Raw genomic sequence first — 17,095 nt, 5'->3', positions numbered from 1 at the left:
CACGTGTGAAGGAATTATTCCTCCTTAATTGTCAATCTAACATGTACAGAAAAATATCTCGTTAAATCCGGTTCAAATTTTCATACGTGAGCAAGGAAGAACGACTCTTTGCGTGACTAACTATTAAAAATAGCCGTTGTGGATACGCTATCATTGTTTTTCCTTAGACGACACCACCAACCATTTTTGAAGGAAGAGTAAAAATTGGATCTCCTCCCTTGTCTTCGTCTCTTCGATCAAGGCAGACAGATTTCACCAAAAACCCTTTTCGTTTTTGGGTTTTGAAGATCAGAATTGACCAAAAAAAGAGGCTATGGATTTTTGGATTATAGCAGCAGCAGCAACAGCAGCCACTGGGGCCGGTTACGTGGCGAAGTGTTATTGGCACAAATGGTTTTCCCGAGAGAGGGAAGGTGTAGCAGATCAATCAGTTCACGATGGTGAGGAGCTGACTGAGTCTTCTGGGGAATTGGTTTCTGATTTTGTTGTGGCAGAACAAGCTGGGTTTCTTTTCCATCAAAGACTAAAGAAAAGCAGATATCTTGGAGTTAAATCAAAAGGGCTTTCTCTAAAAGCACTTAATTCTAAAGAAAGCTGCTTATTGGCTCAGGTGGTGTTGTATGGGGAAAATGTCACAGTGGAAGAGGATGTGTATAGCCCATCATGTGCATCACCTTGTATTTTGGCAATGAGGCCATTTTTGGTTAACCATGGCAGCCAAGTCAATGACGTGTGGTTGGAGAGTGAGGAAAAGGCGCGGTGGCGGCAGGGAAGGAGGAGGAGGAGATGTAGCGGCTCAACTAAACCGGTGGCTGGCAGCCCATTTGATTCACAAGGTTTTACAGTATTCTTATTAGGAATCTGTTATCAATACTTTAAAAAAGTCGTCATGTACTCTTCCCCGACGAAAAAAATGAGGAGGAGGAATGAGTCGTTAATGACTATTTTGGAGTCGTAATAACAATTCCCTTCTATTCGCATGACGTTTATGTTTAATTTTTACTTTTTCAGGTTCAAAAAATGGACTGCTGCTTTTCTTAGTTGGAATCACTATTGGAGCAATATATACTATTAGTGCACGTAAAACAGAAGTTGACAAGTTGAATGAGTTGTTGAAGCAGACTCAGAAGTTGGTCCAAAGTTTACATGAGGAGGAGGAGGGTTTTAAATTCCAGGGAACTGAGAAGCGGATCATTACCTCCTTCGATGTACGAGAATCTGAGAGATCGAACATATGTGTTGCGAAAAGGCCCGATGATCAGATGGAGGACGGTGTCGAAGCAATGAGAAAAATTGAGGCAGAGCTCCTAGCTGAACTAGAGATTTTGGAAGGGAACACTCACGAGGAAATTAACAAGGGTGTGTCGCCTCAGGAGCTGAGTTTGCGCCTGTATGAAGTGGTCGAGTCGAGGCTCGAAGCACGAATCATGGAACTCGAGGCAGCACTTGAAGCCAGTGAAAGGAAGGTGCGTTTAATGGATTTGGTATATGTACGCAATGAGGCTGATTGAACAGAAAGATGAACAGAGTGCTGCATATACGGTTGGAGAGCTGTTATTGGTATTTCACAAAAATCGTCATACAATGTGCAGTATGATTATTTTTGGAGTGTTGGTAACGATTCTTTGAGATTTTAAGTTAACGAGAATTAGAAAAAGATGCAATGCATGTATAGTAGTCTAGGAATTTCACTAATTATTTCGTCGTTGACGCTCTTTTAGCGTGATAGAATTAGAACACTCAGTTTCACCACTAGAACGTGAGTCGTCAATTTCATTGAAGTATATACTTTTACTTTACAATGGGAAGATCCTTTTGTACCTAAAATACATAAGAAAAGCGAAGTACGTGAACCCACAGGCAACACCGCTAATAACCAGAACCCAATTGAATGTAGGTGGGTGATCGAAAACAGTGGCGGCAAAATTCATTCCAAACACTGCTGTAACAGCGGCAAAAATAGTAGCCAAGAAGGTAGCCGCTGTAAGAAGCAACTGATACTGTATCAGATGGTTCTGAACATTGCTCTGCCCATACAAAGCGCAATGTTAGAATTCATTTGTGCATATATTGTAGTAATTAAGAAAGCAGAAGCGTTTATCACTCCTTACCAGTTTAATGTTAATCAAGTCTTCGGTATCATCTATGTATTCTTTCAGCTGCATCACCAAAACAAGACATATGCTGTTGTCAATCACTTATTGCCAGTTTAATATTTAATCAAATCTTCATACCACCACTACGTTCTATCAGGCAGCATCACCAATAAATATATAAAGTATTCACTGAGTGTAAAACATCTCATACCGATAACAACTTGCTGAGAGTATGGTCGATGACAACAAAGTATGCTTCAAGCAGCATTTCCAGTTTATCAATGTTTTCTCCGCAATTAGACGAACTCAATAAGCTTCCCTGCCTGCTTGAACTCACAATACTGGTAAAAGCCCTTTGCAATTTATGTGTTCCACTGAATGACCCCACAGGAGAAACAGGAGCAGATTTTGAAACAATTGTTTCCTCGCATGATGTGTTAGTTTGAAAACCAAGGTCACTAGAGGGATAACCCTCTGACTGTAGTTTCTTCTCAGTAAGGTACATCTCAGCCATATCACCGTCATCATCCATGAGATTTTCTATTTCATCACGGACCTAGATAAATTAGGGGCAATTATAATGAGGAGATGAAGAGCAGAGAACAAGTATATTATGAAAATTTTCTCTCTAAAACACAAATGAATGAGAGTAAAATGAAGATGCTACTACTTCTTTTGAGGTTCCGAGAGCAAATTTTTGGTTGCCAATAGAATTACCTTACCTTCTGAACTCGTTGAGTCAATGCAAGGAGGTGACCTTTGAGTCTACGCACACGCTCCAGATTAACAGTGTTTATTGATGATGCTAGTTCATCCAGCAAAGGGTATATCTCCTTTTGCAGTTCCTGTGCCTATCACATTGATGAACAACTTCATTAACATAATGGATTTGCGCTGATGATGATTCCTGCTTCATTTCCTGGTTTTTGTCAATTTTTACTTCATATGATATATGAATTCACAATAAAATTATGTATAGAGTTCTGACCGATGACAAATACATGACTAGGGACTCTACCAATCTGGGGATAGCTATACCGCCAGAACATAGTGAACAAAGAACTTCCTGGGGTTATCTAAAACATAAATGAAACATGTACCAAAATTGGTTGATAGGGTTGTGCTGCAAATAGATTGATACCTGAGCATCTAGAGACATGCAGGTTAGTTCCAAAGCCAGCTCCAATGCTCTAAACTCGAAAGGCAAGTTATCTGAATCAAATTAGACTCGTTAGAAATGCATTCAACGTTGATTTTTTACTCACATACATCAGAAAACTACGAGTAAAACCCCAAGGCAGTAAAAAATATGAGTTATTATGTAGAAGTAGTTTCCGTACCAGATTGATCTTTGTTTGACTCTAGGCGTTTGCACAATTCAGACTTGTACTGAACAACACTTTCAACCAGGGAATTCATCAGGATAACCTCGTCAGCAGTGATTATACACCTGATCTGTTCAAAACTAACAACAATAGCTTTCTCCCTTCCTAATATTGTAGAAGGGTAAATGAACAAAGGATCCAAAAGTCGGAGATCTCTGCCAGGCAACGAACAACGTCTCATTATAGTAGCCTTGTCAAGCTCCAAAATGCTTATATTCCCAAGCAGATCAATCTTTATCCAAGAACGACTTCCGTGACCTCTCTTCTTCAGTCCCTGAATACCAGACAGCCCACGAGCGCTTCCAGTATTATTAAAGGAGGTGGATTCTGGAAGATCAGAAGGAAGTAAAGGGGTTCGCGATCGCGATCCTTCCATTCGATTTTATTCACCCTTCTTGGTTCCAATCCAAAATCAGGAAGAAGGAAACTTACACATTGGTGCATATCAAACTGTACTAAAATGCAGCCCAAGCAACCACATTCATGTTTGAGCAACCTAGTTATCGGCGGATTTCTATATATGAAAGTGCAACCACCATATCTATGCGCATCATGTTCTTGGCGCATATCTAAAGTCAGAATCGGAAAATTGTAAATTCAACATCATAATTTCATCAAAAATACAAATAAAGAAAGCAACTTTGAATGCAGAAAGTATCAGCTGATGAACCCTACTCACTGCAAACAAGAAAAAGAACGGAACTTTAAATTCTTCTTGGTTTTCTGTGAAAATCATTTAGAAAAATTATTATAGTCCGACGTATTATCCGAAACACATATTAATCAGACAGAGCATCTCACATTCCCGACTAATTTGGTCAGTACCAACCGATAATTATTTATCATCCGACTGAAATAGTAGGTATAGTCAGAACTGCCAAACGAGAACTAATACAACTCATTGAGCTGATCCAATTTCTATAAAATTAAAAATAAATTAAAAAATCGCTCAAATAGTCTCGCAGAAGAAGCTAAATTCAGTCCAATCTAATCCAATCCATCATTAGTTCAAACTATATAGTTTACTAAACAATTAGAGAAACTCATCGAAGAAATCAGCAAGTGACAGAGAAACTAAAAACCGAAGATTAACGAAAATTACATTTGAGCAAAGAGCTCGGGATTCCGACCCGGGATTGGAAATGGTGGGTAGCTCAAGATTGAGAGAAGCGGAGGATGTGCTTCCTGGTCTTAGTGATACAGGAGAGGCCGATGACAGTACTCCGGGAAAGCTGAGATACCAACCCACCTTCCGGCCCCGCCCCCGCCCCCGTTTCCTTTTTATTTATTTATTTATCTAATATTATAATAATTAGAGAATTTTAATGGGATAATGCTAGTCCCTATCCGCGGATTTATTTGTCACCTATCTAACAAATTCGTAATTAGAATCGAACTAACACTTATTTCAACACACACTTGACAACGATAATTGTTTTCAACACACACTTGACACAAGTTAATTATTTTCAACACACACTTAACCAGATTGCTTAAACAAATTTATCATGTTAAAAGACAAATACTAAAGAGACTCTATATGAATTTTCTGCTATCTTTTAACGTCAATTTTGGTACCAATATTATAAATATTTTGTAAAAACCATAAAGTGACAGAGGATACATAAAGTGTGGTCACGTCCCGAACCCGGATCGGTAATAAAAACTTGAACCCGAATCCGAAACGTAAGTTAAAAACTAAATAATTGGAAGGAAATTGAAACGGATTGGAAAATAAATTCATTTTATAAAAATAATTCAAGCAAATCAAGAATTCTTTACAACCTACCGTAAATAAATGAATAAACTTTATTTACTTCAATCTAATCTAATCTCATCATGTCTACCTTCTTGAATGTCTAGTTCGTAAACCTACATAACAATAAAGGGATGAGCTTCAACAGCCCAGTAAGAACATGACCTCATCCTGCCTACAAATAAAATTTTATTAACATGTAATTTAGACCTAGGTTATATTTTCATAACCAACTATACAACTATAACGCCCTTGTACTGCTACGTGGCATCACGCTAGTGGATGAATCAGGCAGCGGGAATAATAGGCGAGCATAAGATCGGCCTTCCAGCGCCCAAAGAAGGTAACAGAAAGTTAAAATGGCGCGAAAGGCTTACAGATACGGAGGCAACCCAAAGAACCGCCGAAAGTTTCGCGGCGCCTTCCGTCGCCAGATTTTCCCACTCACAAACCCTAGTTTTTTTAACATCAATTATTATTTCCCAAATACCACAAATTCAGATATTCAACGGCCACAACTTTCACTCCTAATTTCATTTATTTATTTGTTTATATTTATCAAACTTAGGGTTTAGCAATCAAGGGGGTTTTCTCCTTTCTTACGTACTCTGTTTTTGAAGATTTTTTTTAAATGCTTTTAATTTATTTGGGAATTTAGTAATTCAATTGAGGCGAGGGAAGGTTTAATTCTACCAAAAATATATATGAAATCGAGGCGAGGAGGAGGCAGAGGAAAGCTGATCGCCGATAGGATCATATGGAATTGGGAATTTTAAGGGCTTATTTCTAATGATTCAGTTGAGCTTCTTTCCTTTGTTATCTATTTTATTTAATATTTTTAATCAATTTGAATTTAGCTATCAAATTCATATTCTTTATCTGGAAATTAAATTTTAAAAATTTTAATGGGAAGGACCTTTTTTTCTCTGTTTATTATTTGATTTTTGTTTCCATGAAACGATAGCTAATGCAGGTACATTGGTAAATTGTTGACAACAGAATTCATGAAATTGTATATATTTTAGGTCTTAAGCTTTTGGTTTCATTACACATTCATGTCATTGGCTAACGGAAGATTTGACGCAAAACCAAGCGCAGTGGCGTTCTACAATTCATACGGCCGAACCTACTTAGTAGGATAAGGCTTGGTTGTTGTTGTTGTACTCATTTATGTCATTGACATGTAACACGTTTACTTGCTAGGAATGAGAGAAGTCATGTCAGAAAAGTTATAAAATTGATAATGACATATTATCTAGATAGGTGTGTTTCGCTAAGCATTTCCAAACTTGCAAATCATAGTTCGGTTTTATTCATGAAACTAATTTGGAAATCCATTTCATTTCACTCTGGATTAAGTACTTTAGAAGAGATAATATTGGCATTTGAAGGCAAAATGTATCAATTATTTATGTCATGAAATTTGTTTTGGGCATTGTTTCAGTAATGGACTTGGAACCTGGAAGCAAGAACAGCGAGAAGTCAGAACGAGTTGTTGATGGGAGTGAAGGCAGTAAGCACCCTGAAACACCAAAGGTCGTTGATGGGAGTGATAGCAGTAGCCATTTAACAATACTTCCAGAGGCTACTGCTAATGAAGGTGGTCCTGTCCCGACCAGAAGACTAATCTCGATATCCTCTTTGTCTTCGTTGGCATCAGACTCGTCATTGGAAGATCTATTCCAAGTGGATACAAACAGAATTACAACTTCAACACATACTGCTTCCGTCCCTAAACATGATGACTATAACATTGTAGGTCCCGCATCAACATCCCGGGCTTCTGATGTCACCCATGGGTCCATGGTGCCTGGTTTGTCACCAACAGATTCCCCTTCAGTCCAAACTATGGATCGGTGTGGTGGATATGATCCTTACAGGATCCCGACTTCTGTGTTTTCAACAAGTAAATCCAACAAAGAAATGGATTGGAGTGTTGCATCCAATGAGTCATTGTTTAGCATTCATTTAGGCAACAACAGCTTTTCCAGAGACCACACATTTTTTCTCGGTGATTTGGGCAAGTCTGGGGAACTGTACAAATCAGGCGAGTTGTTTTCGCTCAATCCAGCCCCTCCAGTTCCAGTGGTAGAAATTGAAAGTGACAGGATTGAAGAAGTGAGGAAATCTGGAGTTGGAGTGGCAGATGAGACCATCAAGGACATAGCAAGAGCAAATGCTGAAGATCATAGTGAGGGAAGGGTACCACCGCCAACTGTTTTTGGAAAATCCCCTAGCCTCTCTCGCCGTTCTGATGGGAGTGGGACTAGCACACGCTCTTTTGCCTTCCCAATGTACGTCTATATACATTATCTAAGGTGAATTGTGCATGGATGTACCCTACTTTTCTATTGGATGTAATGCATTCTTATTTTAGGATGAGCCTACATGTAGTTTCGTATGTGTAATACATGCTCACGCACACACAAAATTCCGACATATGCCTGCCTACAGAATTTTGTGCGTACAGGAGGGAGACATCATCTGTTTGTCTGTTCATGTATGCATAGTAGTAACAAAGTTCGCAAACCTGAAACTTTCCTTTTATTGGCCAAGATCCAAGACCCCGAATGTGGTCCATGAAGAATGCACCCTTTGTTTATTGCAGAATAAAGAAGCGTGCATAGCCATTGTGCTACTTTTCTAATTGTAGCCGGGCGTTCTGCTATGTTACATGGCCAAGCAGCTATTGTTCGAACTGTAGCTGGGCGTTCTGCTATCCTTGGAACTGTAGCCAAAAGAGAGTGTTGTGATTTTTCAAGCATGTGTGCATGTCTCTTTAACTATGGTGGCCATTTGTCGGGCTTTAAGTGAAAACGTAACTTTTCTTCAACAATCATGAATGCATTTGTTATCTTTCGATTTTGCTTGAAATCTATGGTCTGTGACTGGTATGTGCATTCTGTTATGCAGATTGACAAATGGGATGAAAAGTTCTGTGAAGGTTACAGAGCCGTGTCTGGAGCAGCCGCTGCCACAACCACCAGTCAGATTATCGCCTAAAAAAGTGACCAAATCAAAGGTCACCTATTGGTTTCGTTGCTTTTCTTGGTTCAAGTGGGGTTGTTCTTGTCACCGGCGTCATTGTTGTTCTTACTGTTGCTGTTGTTGAGAAATGTAAGCGCCGTGGATTATGTAAGCCTCCTCCTTGTCGATATAATGAATGCCTAACCTTCCCTTCCGATACTTGTACTGAGAAAAGAATATGTAGAGTTTACACGAGATTGTCAGAGAATTTAGTTGCAAGTTCTAGTTTCAGTTTCAGATCTTTCTTTCCGGTGTACCGTGTAATTTCCAGTAGGTTTAATACATCCCATAATACATGCATTAGCATACAACAGGGAAACTTGTTACTTGTGAGCTCCCTTTCGGAATACCACCCGAAATCTGCAACGCTTCGTGTTTGAAAGGCATGCTGTGTATAAAGCTGTTCCAGAAAGTCCTCAAAACACTTCGTTGTCGAATTTGAAAATTTCGTACTCATCATCAGAGCATATTATAAATCGTCAGACAGTGTGCCCGTCCTCTTAGTCCTCGCACACTTGAATCCTTATCATATTTTTTATTTTTTCTCTCGTGATTTATTATTTTATAAATTAAAGTAGTTTAAAATATCACTGAGCGTTATCAAATATGATTTGGGCTTGACTGAAAGGTCTCAGGCCCAAAAAACCAATCTTCCATTCCCTCCTCAGCTCCTCCGTTGCTGGAGTGCTGCTCGCTGCTCCGCAGCTCCAGAGCTTCGATCGTACTTTTGAACCTTAAAAATAAAAATAAAACGGTTTGCGATTGCAGTTTAATTTCTTTCAGTAATCTTGCATTTCCGCCTTCATATATAATTGTTGAGAGCTGAAAATTCACAGAAGAATTTGAAGAAGGGAAACGAAAAAGAAAGTGACTTGAACGCGCCGGAGCCGGTAACATATTCTCCGATGGGATTTCGAACATCGAATGCTAATTGCTAAACACTTGTTTTAAGCATTTCTTGTACATGGTTACGTCATTTTCCTGTCAGTTGATTGGGTTTTCATCTTTGTAGTATGTTGCAGACAAGGTGTTTGTTGAAATGCTGCAAAGGGACTAATGTTTGTGTATATTGTATTGGGTCTTCGTTGCTGCCTACTGGGTTACTGTTAGAAAGACAAAATATTTTTTCTGAGCATTCGGGTCGGTCTGTGGTCTGAGTGTTGGTTTTGATTCTGCAATGTTTTTGCACAATGCCTGCTTATTGTTTGCTTATGCATTTGATAAAATGGTATCATAATCCCATGAATTAGTACCTCTCTGAATTACGTTTTTCAGCATGCATTACCGACTGTCAAAGCATTTGTATCTGAAAATTGTCGAGTACATGTGTGGGGCAGAGTTACGAAGAAATCTTTGTTAAGTAACAATTGAATGGGATATAAAGCTGTATCTCAGTTTCTGATTGTAAGTGTTACATTTTCTTTGATATTGCTGAATTCATAGATGGAGGAGTTGTTAAAGAATCAGATATTTGCAATCCATGCACTTTCTGGTGTAGGGTCGGTGGCATTAGGCACAGCTCTTACTTACCCTCTTGATACAATCAAAACCCTTATTCAGGTTTGCTCCCCGACATCTTTGCCTAGATTTCTGATGCTTTACAATTTTTTTGCTTTGTGAAGAGCCGTGTCATAATCTGCTTCTAACCTGAATCCTCATTTGTTGTTATTGAGAGAACAGGTTGGTACAGGTTCTAGTAAACAATTGACAACTACTCAGGTTTTAAAGAGAGTACGATATTTTTCAGGAAATTCAAGTGCTTCCCCGATTTTTCATTAGTTTTTCCAAGTCCTGTTGTTTTCTCTACTGCTTTCTGTTTATGCTTACGGGATTCATCTCCTCCCCAGTGCTGTGCTTAATGCTAAGTTTGGTCTGTGATGTGTGTTGTAGGTTTGTACAATGGTTTTCTATGGTTAGCAGCGGGAAGAACTTTGGGGTTGGGAGCTCGTTTTGGAACCTATGAAATTTTGACTGCCTTTTATAAAGGTAGTTCTCTTCATTGTTGAGCAACTAATAATAAACATGTGCATGGTACCAAAATTTATCTTTGTTAGATATTTGACTTACAGCTTCATGACATCTCTTGTGGTTGCAAATACTTTTTTGGCAGATGGTCGAGAAGATAACTACGTCTATGTCTCTGAGGCCCTCCTGGCGGGACTTGTCGCTGGTGTTGCAGAATCACTAATAAGCTCTCCCCTCGAACTTACAAAACTTCATGCCCAGGTGACCTCTGCTTCTTGCTTTCCAAACTCGGCCCCTCTCCTAGAAAAGGGAGCTGTCGCACCTGTGATTCAAAGATTGTTGCGTGGGTGTAGTCTGGACATGAAGGCATTAAATTCTTCTGTTGCCCTTTTATCCACCCTAACAACCAAGCATCCCAATATGACGAGTGCTTTACAACTTACAAGAGTACCCATGGATGATAACAGGTTGTGGGAAGCCACCCTCAGTGTTCAGTGTCAGGAAACCATCTGAAATCATCTCTTTGGAAGGATGGGGTGCATTATGGAGAGGTCTACGGCCAGGAGTTGTTCGAGATTCAGTTTTTGGTGGCATATTCTTTTCTACTTGGCAATCTCTGCACCGTGCAATGCTTGACTGGAAGGCAGTGGGGATGGATTCTGAACCCAGGTATTAATGCAACATGCTATCGACTTAACCTGTATCGTAGTTCAATCACATCCATAAAGTACAATTTTTTGTATTGCTAAAAGGAGCACCTGTTAAACAAAGTTGCATTGTTTTATGTTTCCCTTTTTCCTTCTTGTTGAAGTGAACTTGCTTTCTCATAGGTCGGATGATGAAATTGGTCCCCTCTCTCCTTTGGCTGTTAGTATTGCAGCTGGAATTTCTGGTTCTGTTGCTGCAGCTGCTTCTCATTGTTTTGACACTGCCAAATCTCGATCAGAATGTACTGTGCTGCCCAAGGTCTGTTGCTTGTTTTTAGCAAATTTTAGTAGGGTTTGAGCACGATGCACCTTTGATGCACGTATCGATTATGCTTAGACAACACTTGCCAGCAAGTTGATCAATGAGTGTTATCTGTTATAAGGTTTGCTTTGATTGTGAATGTCATATATTTGTGTTTTGTGGTGGGCAGTATGTCTCGACGGAGAGGAAGCTCCTGAAATGGGGAAGACCAGGGAATAGGTTTGAGAGAGTTACAGGGATCCACCCTTCAGACAGGAATCTCCTGTTCCGCAGCCTTGGGTTACGGATGGCTCGCAGCGGGTTCGCATCATTCGTCATGGTCGGAAGTTATTTCTTGGCTGTGGATCTTCTTATTTGAAGAGCAAATTAACTGGTATAGAATGCTTAGTTGAACACATTGAAAAAAAAAAAAAAAAGAACTGGATTTATAGGTGTATACGTTAGCTGCTCTGTTATCTCATTGAAACTGGACATCCAAAATAAGCCGAAGACATTGATGAAAGTTAACTTCGGTGGGTTGTACCATTCTTCCTCCTTTTACCAAAACAATGCTAAAAATTTTCGTTAAATAACCATTTTGTTTTTAGTTTCTTCTTCTTTCACCAAAACAAAGTTAAAAATTTCCGTTGGATAACCATTTTTTTTTTTTTCAGTTTCTTCCTCCTTTCACCAAAACAAAGCTAAAAAGTACTGTAGGATGGTCATTTTATTTTTAGTTTCTTCCCATTTCATCAAAACAAAACTAAAAAGTAACGTTTAATAACTATTTTATTTTTAGCCAAAATGAGGTTATTTTTGTTCAATCAACTCATCCACTTGCTTTTCTATTAACGGAGATTTTTTTTACAGAATGATCGAAATAATTGATGATAGACAAACCTAAGAGTTAGGACTACTTTTATCAATTTTAATGTCAGAATCAAAATAAGAAGTTATAAAAATTAGTGAAAATATAACTTTAGCCCTTCAAACTTAATTTTCTTTATATAAAATCCTACATAACTTTTTTACTCAAAGAAAACCCAATGATTAGGATCCACATAAGCAAATTCATTAACTTCATATTAATTCACACATTTTACATTTTTCACATGCCTAAAATACCCCTATTACATACTTGACGTAGACAATTAATTGTAAGGAAATAGTAAATGATTTTGCAACAAGAAAAAAAAAGACATTAATGTTAAAAATTTATTGCATATTACTTTTTTAGAAAGGTATTGAATTTTCATAAAACTATTCGATTCAGTTTTTTTCACCCTACTCTTGAATACTTTTGAATTTATCCTTTTTTTTATTAATATATTAGAACATTGTATTTCATTATCTACATGCACATTAATTTACCTACGAACAATTATACCATGCGTGTAATTCGATGTATATTAAGAAGAAATGTAGTTCGATGTATATTAAAAAGAAGAAATAATTTACCTATATTAAGAAGAAATGTAGTTCGATGTATAGTATTAAAAATACTATGTTACACCCATGTTTATATAACAATAAAACGTGCCTAACATATCTAACAATACATGAAAAATAATTTACCTAAAAGTTAGAGAAATGTTATTTGGTTGGGTGTAGTATAAATTTTTTTAATAATTGGAAAAATTAAATATAGCTAGGTGTAGTGTACTTTTTTTATATAATTAGAACAAATTAATTTACCTACATACTCTTTGAAATGTTCATTTCCAATGATGCAAAATGTTCATTACCTAACTACAAATTAATTTCCAATAATTTACCTACAACAATTATACCATGGGTGTAATGTAACATCTTTCTTTACAATGATACAAAATATTGTATGTACCAACAACAAAACTTGCCTAACATAAGTACTTGTACATGGAAAATAATTTACCTATAACAAAAGAAATGCAGTTTGATGTATAAAATCAACAATATTATGTTCCACTCATGTTTATACAACAACAAAACGTGTCTAACATATATAACAATACATAGAAAATAATTTACCTACAAGTTAGAGGAATGTTATTTGATTCAAAATATATAATATAGGTGTAGTATTTTTTTTTTTAAATAATTGGAACAAACTAATTTACCTACCAATTAATATGGATAAAATTGCTACAAAATATATCACGGAAAAAAAAAAAAAAAAACTACTTTTCTAGTTTGACATAGATATGGTTAATGCAAACACTTTTTTCATTTTATTTCACTTTTCCTACTACTTTTAATTTGGCATAAATTTAGGAATTTGAAAAAGGGACCATAAAGTATGAGTGGCATGAGTGTAAATAAATTGTATTAATAGGTCAATAGTGTTCCTATATGTTTGCAAATTTTAAATTTGGGCTTAAACTGGATCTTTAAAGATAGATGAGTTTTTATCTAGAAATAATGAATTGTAAGGGTCAAAATGTAAAGCACCCTAAAAATTATCTTGGCTACAAAGCCATTTCCCTACGAGAAAAAAGAAGATAAAGATATTACGACGTGTCGTTTCCTCGGTGAAGTAGTTCAAGCTAGGGTTTTAGTTGCAGAGATTTCCAAAACCTCTGCGGAATTCTCACCCAGTTCATGTCCGAGCAGACATGAATACCAGACGAAATCCTCCGACTTATTTTCCATAATCCAATCCTTCCCTTCTATTGCAATTTATAATTTCACAAAAAACCCAAAAAATAGAAATAAAAATGCTGCATGGCGGCGCTCTGCCAAGAACCTCGCCGCTCTTCTCCTTCTTCGTCAAAATCCCACTCCCCCTAATTTCCCGAACCTCCCGCCGTTTCTTCCGCCCAATTCTCCGCTCCCCGAAACCTAAACCGACTCTGAATTCCACGGGCAGCTTCTCCATGGACAAAAGACTCAACCTTTGCACTCTGGCTCTCTCCGATAACTCGCCCTCGCCGTCGTCACCGGCGGTTTCCAACAAAGCCAAGAAGAAAGCGCGGCGGGAATCTCCGGAGGGGGTCCTTAGGCACAAGCTAGACATGTGCTCCAGGCACGGCCAGCTGGTCCAAGCTCTGAGCCTTTACGACGAGGCCAGGAGCAATGGGGTCCCGCTTAGCCTTCACCATTACAATGTTTTGCTCTACCTTTGCTCCTCCAATGGCGGCGGTGATGACGGTGATGTGGGTTTGAAGAGGGGGTTTGAGATTTTTCGCCAGATGGTTGAGGATAAGGTTGTCCCCAATGAGGCCACTTTTACCAGCGCGGCGAGGTTGGCAATCGCGGGGGAGGACCCGGAAATGGCGTTTCATTTGGTGAAGCAGATGAAGGGTTTAGGAATTCCGCCGAAATTGAGGTCTTACGGTCCGGCATTGTTTGAGTTCTGTAAGAAGGGGGAGGCTGATAGAGCTTATGAGGTTGATGCTCACATGGTTGAATCCGGGGTTGTGGCGGAGGAACCTGAGATCACTGCTTTGATAAAAGTTAGTTCTGATTCGAGCAGAGGTGACAAGGTTTATGAGATGTTGCACCGGTTGCGGACCACGGTGAGGCAGGTCTCGGAGTCAACTTATGGGGTGGTGGAGGAGTGGTTCAAGTCCGAGGAGGCGGCGAAAGTTGGGGTGGAGACTTGGGATGTGAATAAGGTGAGGGAAGGGGTTGTGAGAGGAGGTGGAGGGTGGCATGGGCAAGGGTGGCTTGGGAGTGGGAATTGGAGAGTGGAGAGGACTCAGATGGATGAAGCAGGGACATGCTCTTGTTGCGGCGAAAAGCTTGTCTCTATCGACATTGATCCGAAAGAGACCGAGAATTTCGCTACCTCTTTGAGCAAATTGGCTAGCCAAAGGGAGGTTCGGGGTGATTTCATTCGATTCCAGGTGTGATTTGCTTTCCTTGTTTGTTTGTCTTCAGTTTCTAAGATTTAAGAAAAATGGTTACCCTTGACGCAAGTTTAGCATATATGATTGCATTGACTTATCTGGTTTGCTCAAATGATTTAACTTGCTTGATATGCATCTTTATATTCATATCTTTACATTGACGAGGAGAGCTCCGCTTGGAGGGCCTTGTGGAGTTATATGGATTGTGTGATATACTGGTACTACAGCGCACTGTGTGTAATACGATATCCCTGTTCGGAAAATAAGTTCGTAACTAGGTCTGGCAAAAAATGGAACTTTATTAGGAGGCACAACTTTATTAGAAAACCACCAACCCCTTTGTGTGGGAAGCAGTAACAGAGTGGTTTCTTGTGTTTTCCTGTTATGTATACATGATTCTGGTTTCAATAATTAGTCATTATTCGTCTATACTTTTTACTTTGTTCGATTCAGGCAAATGATATATAATATGTTTGTCAGCTGTCCTGATTGATTAGAAGTTAAACTCATCCAGGAGTGGCTTCAAAGGCATGGTCCATTCGATGCTGTTGTAGATGGTGCCAATGTTGGTCTGGTCAATCAACATAATTTCAGCTTTTTCCAGGTGAGTGGTAGACTATGATTAGTTTCGTGACACAGTGTCTTTTGATTTCTTCGTATCAGATATATGAATGGGCTACTTAATGACTCCATCTTTGTCGTAGCTCGATACTCTGGTGAACAGGTTACACCAAATGAGCCCATCAAAGCGATTGCCACTTGTTATATTGCACCAAAATCGTGTAACTGGTGGTCCCGCTCAGAATCCTAATAACAAGAGATTGTTAGAGAGTTGGAAAAAGTCCGGTGCACTTTACGCTACTCCAGTTGGTTCAAATGATGATTGGTAAGTTTGCATCTCTTGACCGATCAAATGGTTGGACTGAGTTATTAGACATGAATAGTTGTAGTCGATATATACTGCAATTTGTTTCCATGGCTTAAATCGTCGAAAAATCACACTTGTCTCTACTTACCGAGTTTACCTGTGCCTAAAATGTAGTCCTATGCGATTTGTAGGTACTGGTTGTACGCTGCTGTTAATTGCAAGTGTTTGCTGGTGACGAACGATGAGATGAGAGACCACTTGTTCCAACTTCTAGGGACTAGCTTTTTCCCAAGATGGAAGGAAAAACACCAGGTATCATGCGTCTGCAGATTATTGTTTTCGTAGTTTAGAAGAATCTTCTGTATGTAGACGTTTGTTGTCCATACACAAAGAGCTTGAGGTTTTTTTCTTCGCTTGGATCCGTATTCAAAACCATCCTCCAGTTTCTCAAAGATAACAAGGGGGAGGAAAATTGAAACGGGATCTTAGCTGCTATTGGATTTCTTTCTTACATTAGCATGGCAATGCCGGTAACAAGAAATTCGAAAACAGAAGTGTGCAGTTACATTGGTTCGTTTACATTGCAGGTTCGATTGTCCGTATCAAGGCGGGGACTTAACCTTCATATGCCACCCCCGTATTCGATTGTAATCCAGGTGCGATAATCAGCTGATACTAATCACATCTTTTCGTTAATCCAGTTTTCGAGCTTAATCATAACCCTTTGGTTTAGTTTAGTTTTTAACAAATAAACATCATTCTTTTTTGTCATTGCGATAAAGCGTCATTTGATCCCTTTGGTTTAGTTAAATAGTGCATTGTTGATAAATACTTGAACAGGAAGCAGAGGATGGGGAGTGGCACGTGCCAACAACCACAGGTGACGACATTGAGACCCCAAGGCAGTGGCTGTGTGCCACCAGAGCCAGAAATACCAAATAGAGAGGGAGATTTTCGGTTTTTTATTGTTGATTTTTTAAGATAAAATATAATTCATTGGACACCATGATAGCGTGCTTAACCATTTCCATTTTGTACACTATAATTCATTTGTATGAGAATTTCTTGAATAATTTGTATCTATAGATTTTTTATTGCGTTTGGACCAACAATGGATAGTAGGAATAATCGACACCGGCGGATTCAAGAAATGTTATTGGAGTCATTGAGAATAGTGCGCGTAGCGTTTAAATTTTTTGTGGACTTAATAGCATGCAATG

At 38.7% G+C, this 17,095-nt stretch overlaps 4 protein-coding genes and 1 pseudogene across 10 annotated transcripts; 4 read left to right on the top strand and 1 right to left on the bottom strand.

Moving 5' to 3' along the window:
* Positions 1-172: 172 nt before the first annotated feature.
* LOC137731628 (uncharacterized) lies at positions 173-2,142 on the top strand. The gene is made up of 2 exons (XM_068470792.2): positions 173-836; positions 1,012-2,142. Exons 1-2 carry the CDS (start codon positions 314-316, stop codon positions 1,509-1,511), a joined length of 1,023 nt encoding a protein of 340 aa, XP_068326893.1. The 5' UTR covers positions 173-313; the 3' UTR covers positions 1,512-2,142.
* Positions 1,745-4,779, bottom strand: LOC137731627 (magnesium transporter MRS2-5). 5 transcript variants are annotated; one of them, XM_088687792.1, is made up of 8 exons: positions 4,584-4,776; positions 3,914-4,050; positions 3,437-3,755; positions 3,238-3,308; positions 2,819-2,947; positions 2,308-2,652; positions 2,112-2,159; positions 1,745-2,027 (listed from the first exon to the last, which is right to left on the bottom strand). In XM_088687792.1, the coding sequence occupies exons 2-8, from the start codon at positions 4,046-4,048 to the stop codon at positions 1,797-1,799; spliced, it is 1,278 nt and encodes a 425-aa protein (XP_088543918.1). In that variant the 5' UTR covers positions 4,049-4,050; positions 4,584-4,776; the 3' UTR covers positions 1,745-1,796. The 5 variants fall into 5 exon arrangements, with proteins under 5 accessions (XP_088543918.1, XP_068326892.1, XP_088543916.1 ...); XM_068470791.2 differs by having other exon boundaries at positions 3,437-3,808; positions 4,584-4,753; XM_088687790.1 differs by having other exon boundaries at positions 3,914-4,159; positions 4,584-4,728.
* A 935-nt stretch (positions 4,780-5,714) lies between these two features.
* LOC137730618 (uncharacterized) lies at positions 5,715-8,418 on the top strand. Of its 2 annotated transcripts, none has more exons than XM_088687919.1 (3): positions 5,715-6,034; positions 6,682-7,555; positions 8,151-8,418. In XM_088687919.1, exons 2-3 carry the CDS (start codon positions 6,684-6,686, stop codon positions 8,347-8,349), a joined length of 1,071 nt encoding a protein of 356 aa, XP_088544045.1. In that variant the 5' UTR covers positions 5,715-6,034; positions 6,682-6,683; the 3' UTR covers positions 8,350-8,418. The 2 variants fall into 2 exon arrangements, with proteins under 2 accessions (XP_088544045.1, XP_068325700.1); XM_068469599.2 differs by having other exon boundaries at positions 5,798-6,034; positions 6,682-7,531.
* Positions 8,419-9,067: 649 nt separating this feature from the next.
* On the top strand, positions 9,068-11,784 carry LOC137733000 (mitochondrial arginine transporter BAC2-like; annotated as a pseudogene). The gene is made up of 7 exons (XR_015957870.1): positions 9,068-9,154; positions 9,708-9,824; positions 9,945-10,020; positions 10,155-10,250; positions 10,375-10,898; positions 11,060-11,195; positions 11,368-11,784. The product of XR_015957870.1 is annotated as a mitochondrial arginine transporter BAC2-like (transcript).
* Positions 11,785-13,659: 1,875 nt separating this feature from the next.
* Positions 13,660-17,026, top strand: PRORP1 (proteinaceous RNase P 1). The gene is made up of 6 exons (XM_068471227.2): positions 13,660-15,004; positions 15,522-15,611; positions 15,712-15,893; positions 16,067-16,187; positions 16,463-16,531; positions 16,716-17,026. The coding sequence occupies exons 1-6, from the start codon at positions 13,874-13,876 to the stop codon at positions 16,815-16,817; spliced, it is 1,695 nt and encodes a 564-aa protein (XP_068327328.1). The 5' UTR covers positions 13,660-13,873; the 3' UTR covers positions 16,818-17,026.
* The last annotated feature ends 69 nt before the right edge of the window (positions 17,027-17,095 follow it).

This window comes from Pyrus communis, chromosome 16, assembly GCF_041283825.1.
Source record: "Pyrus communis isolate YQ-2024b chromosome 16, ASM4128382v1, whole genome shotgun sequence".
NCBI classification, from domain to species: Eukaryota; Viridiplantae; Streptophyta; class Magnoliopsida; order Rosales; family Rosaceae; genus Pyrus; species Pyrus communis.
The sequence above is the reverse complement of the archived record's forward strand: the minus strand, read 5'-3'. Positions and strand labels throughout refer to the sequence as shown.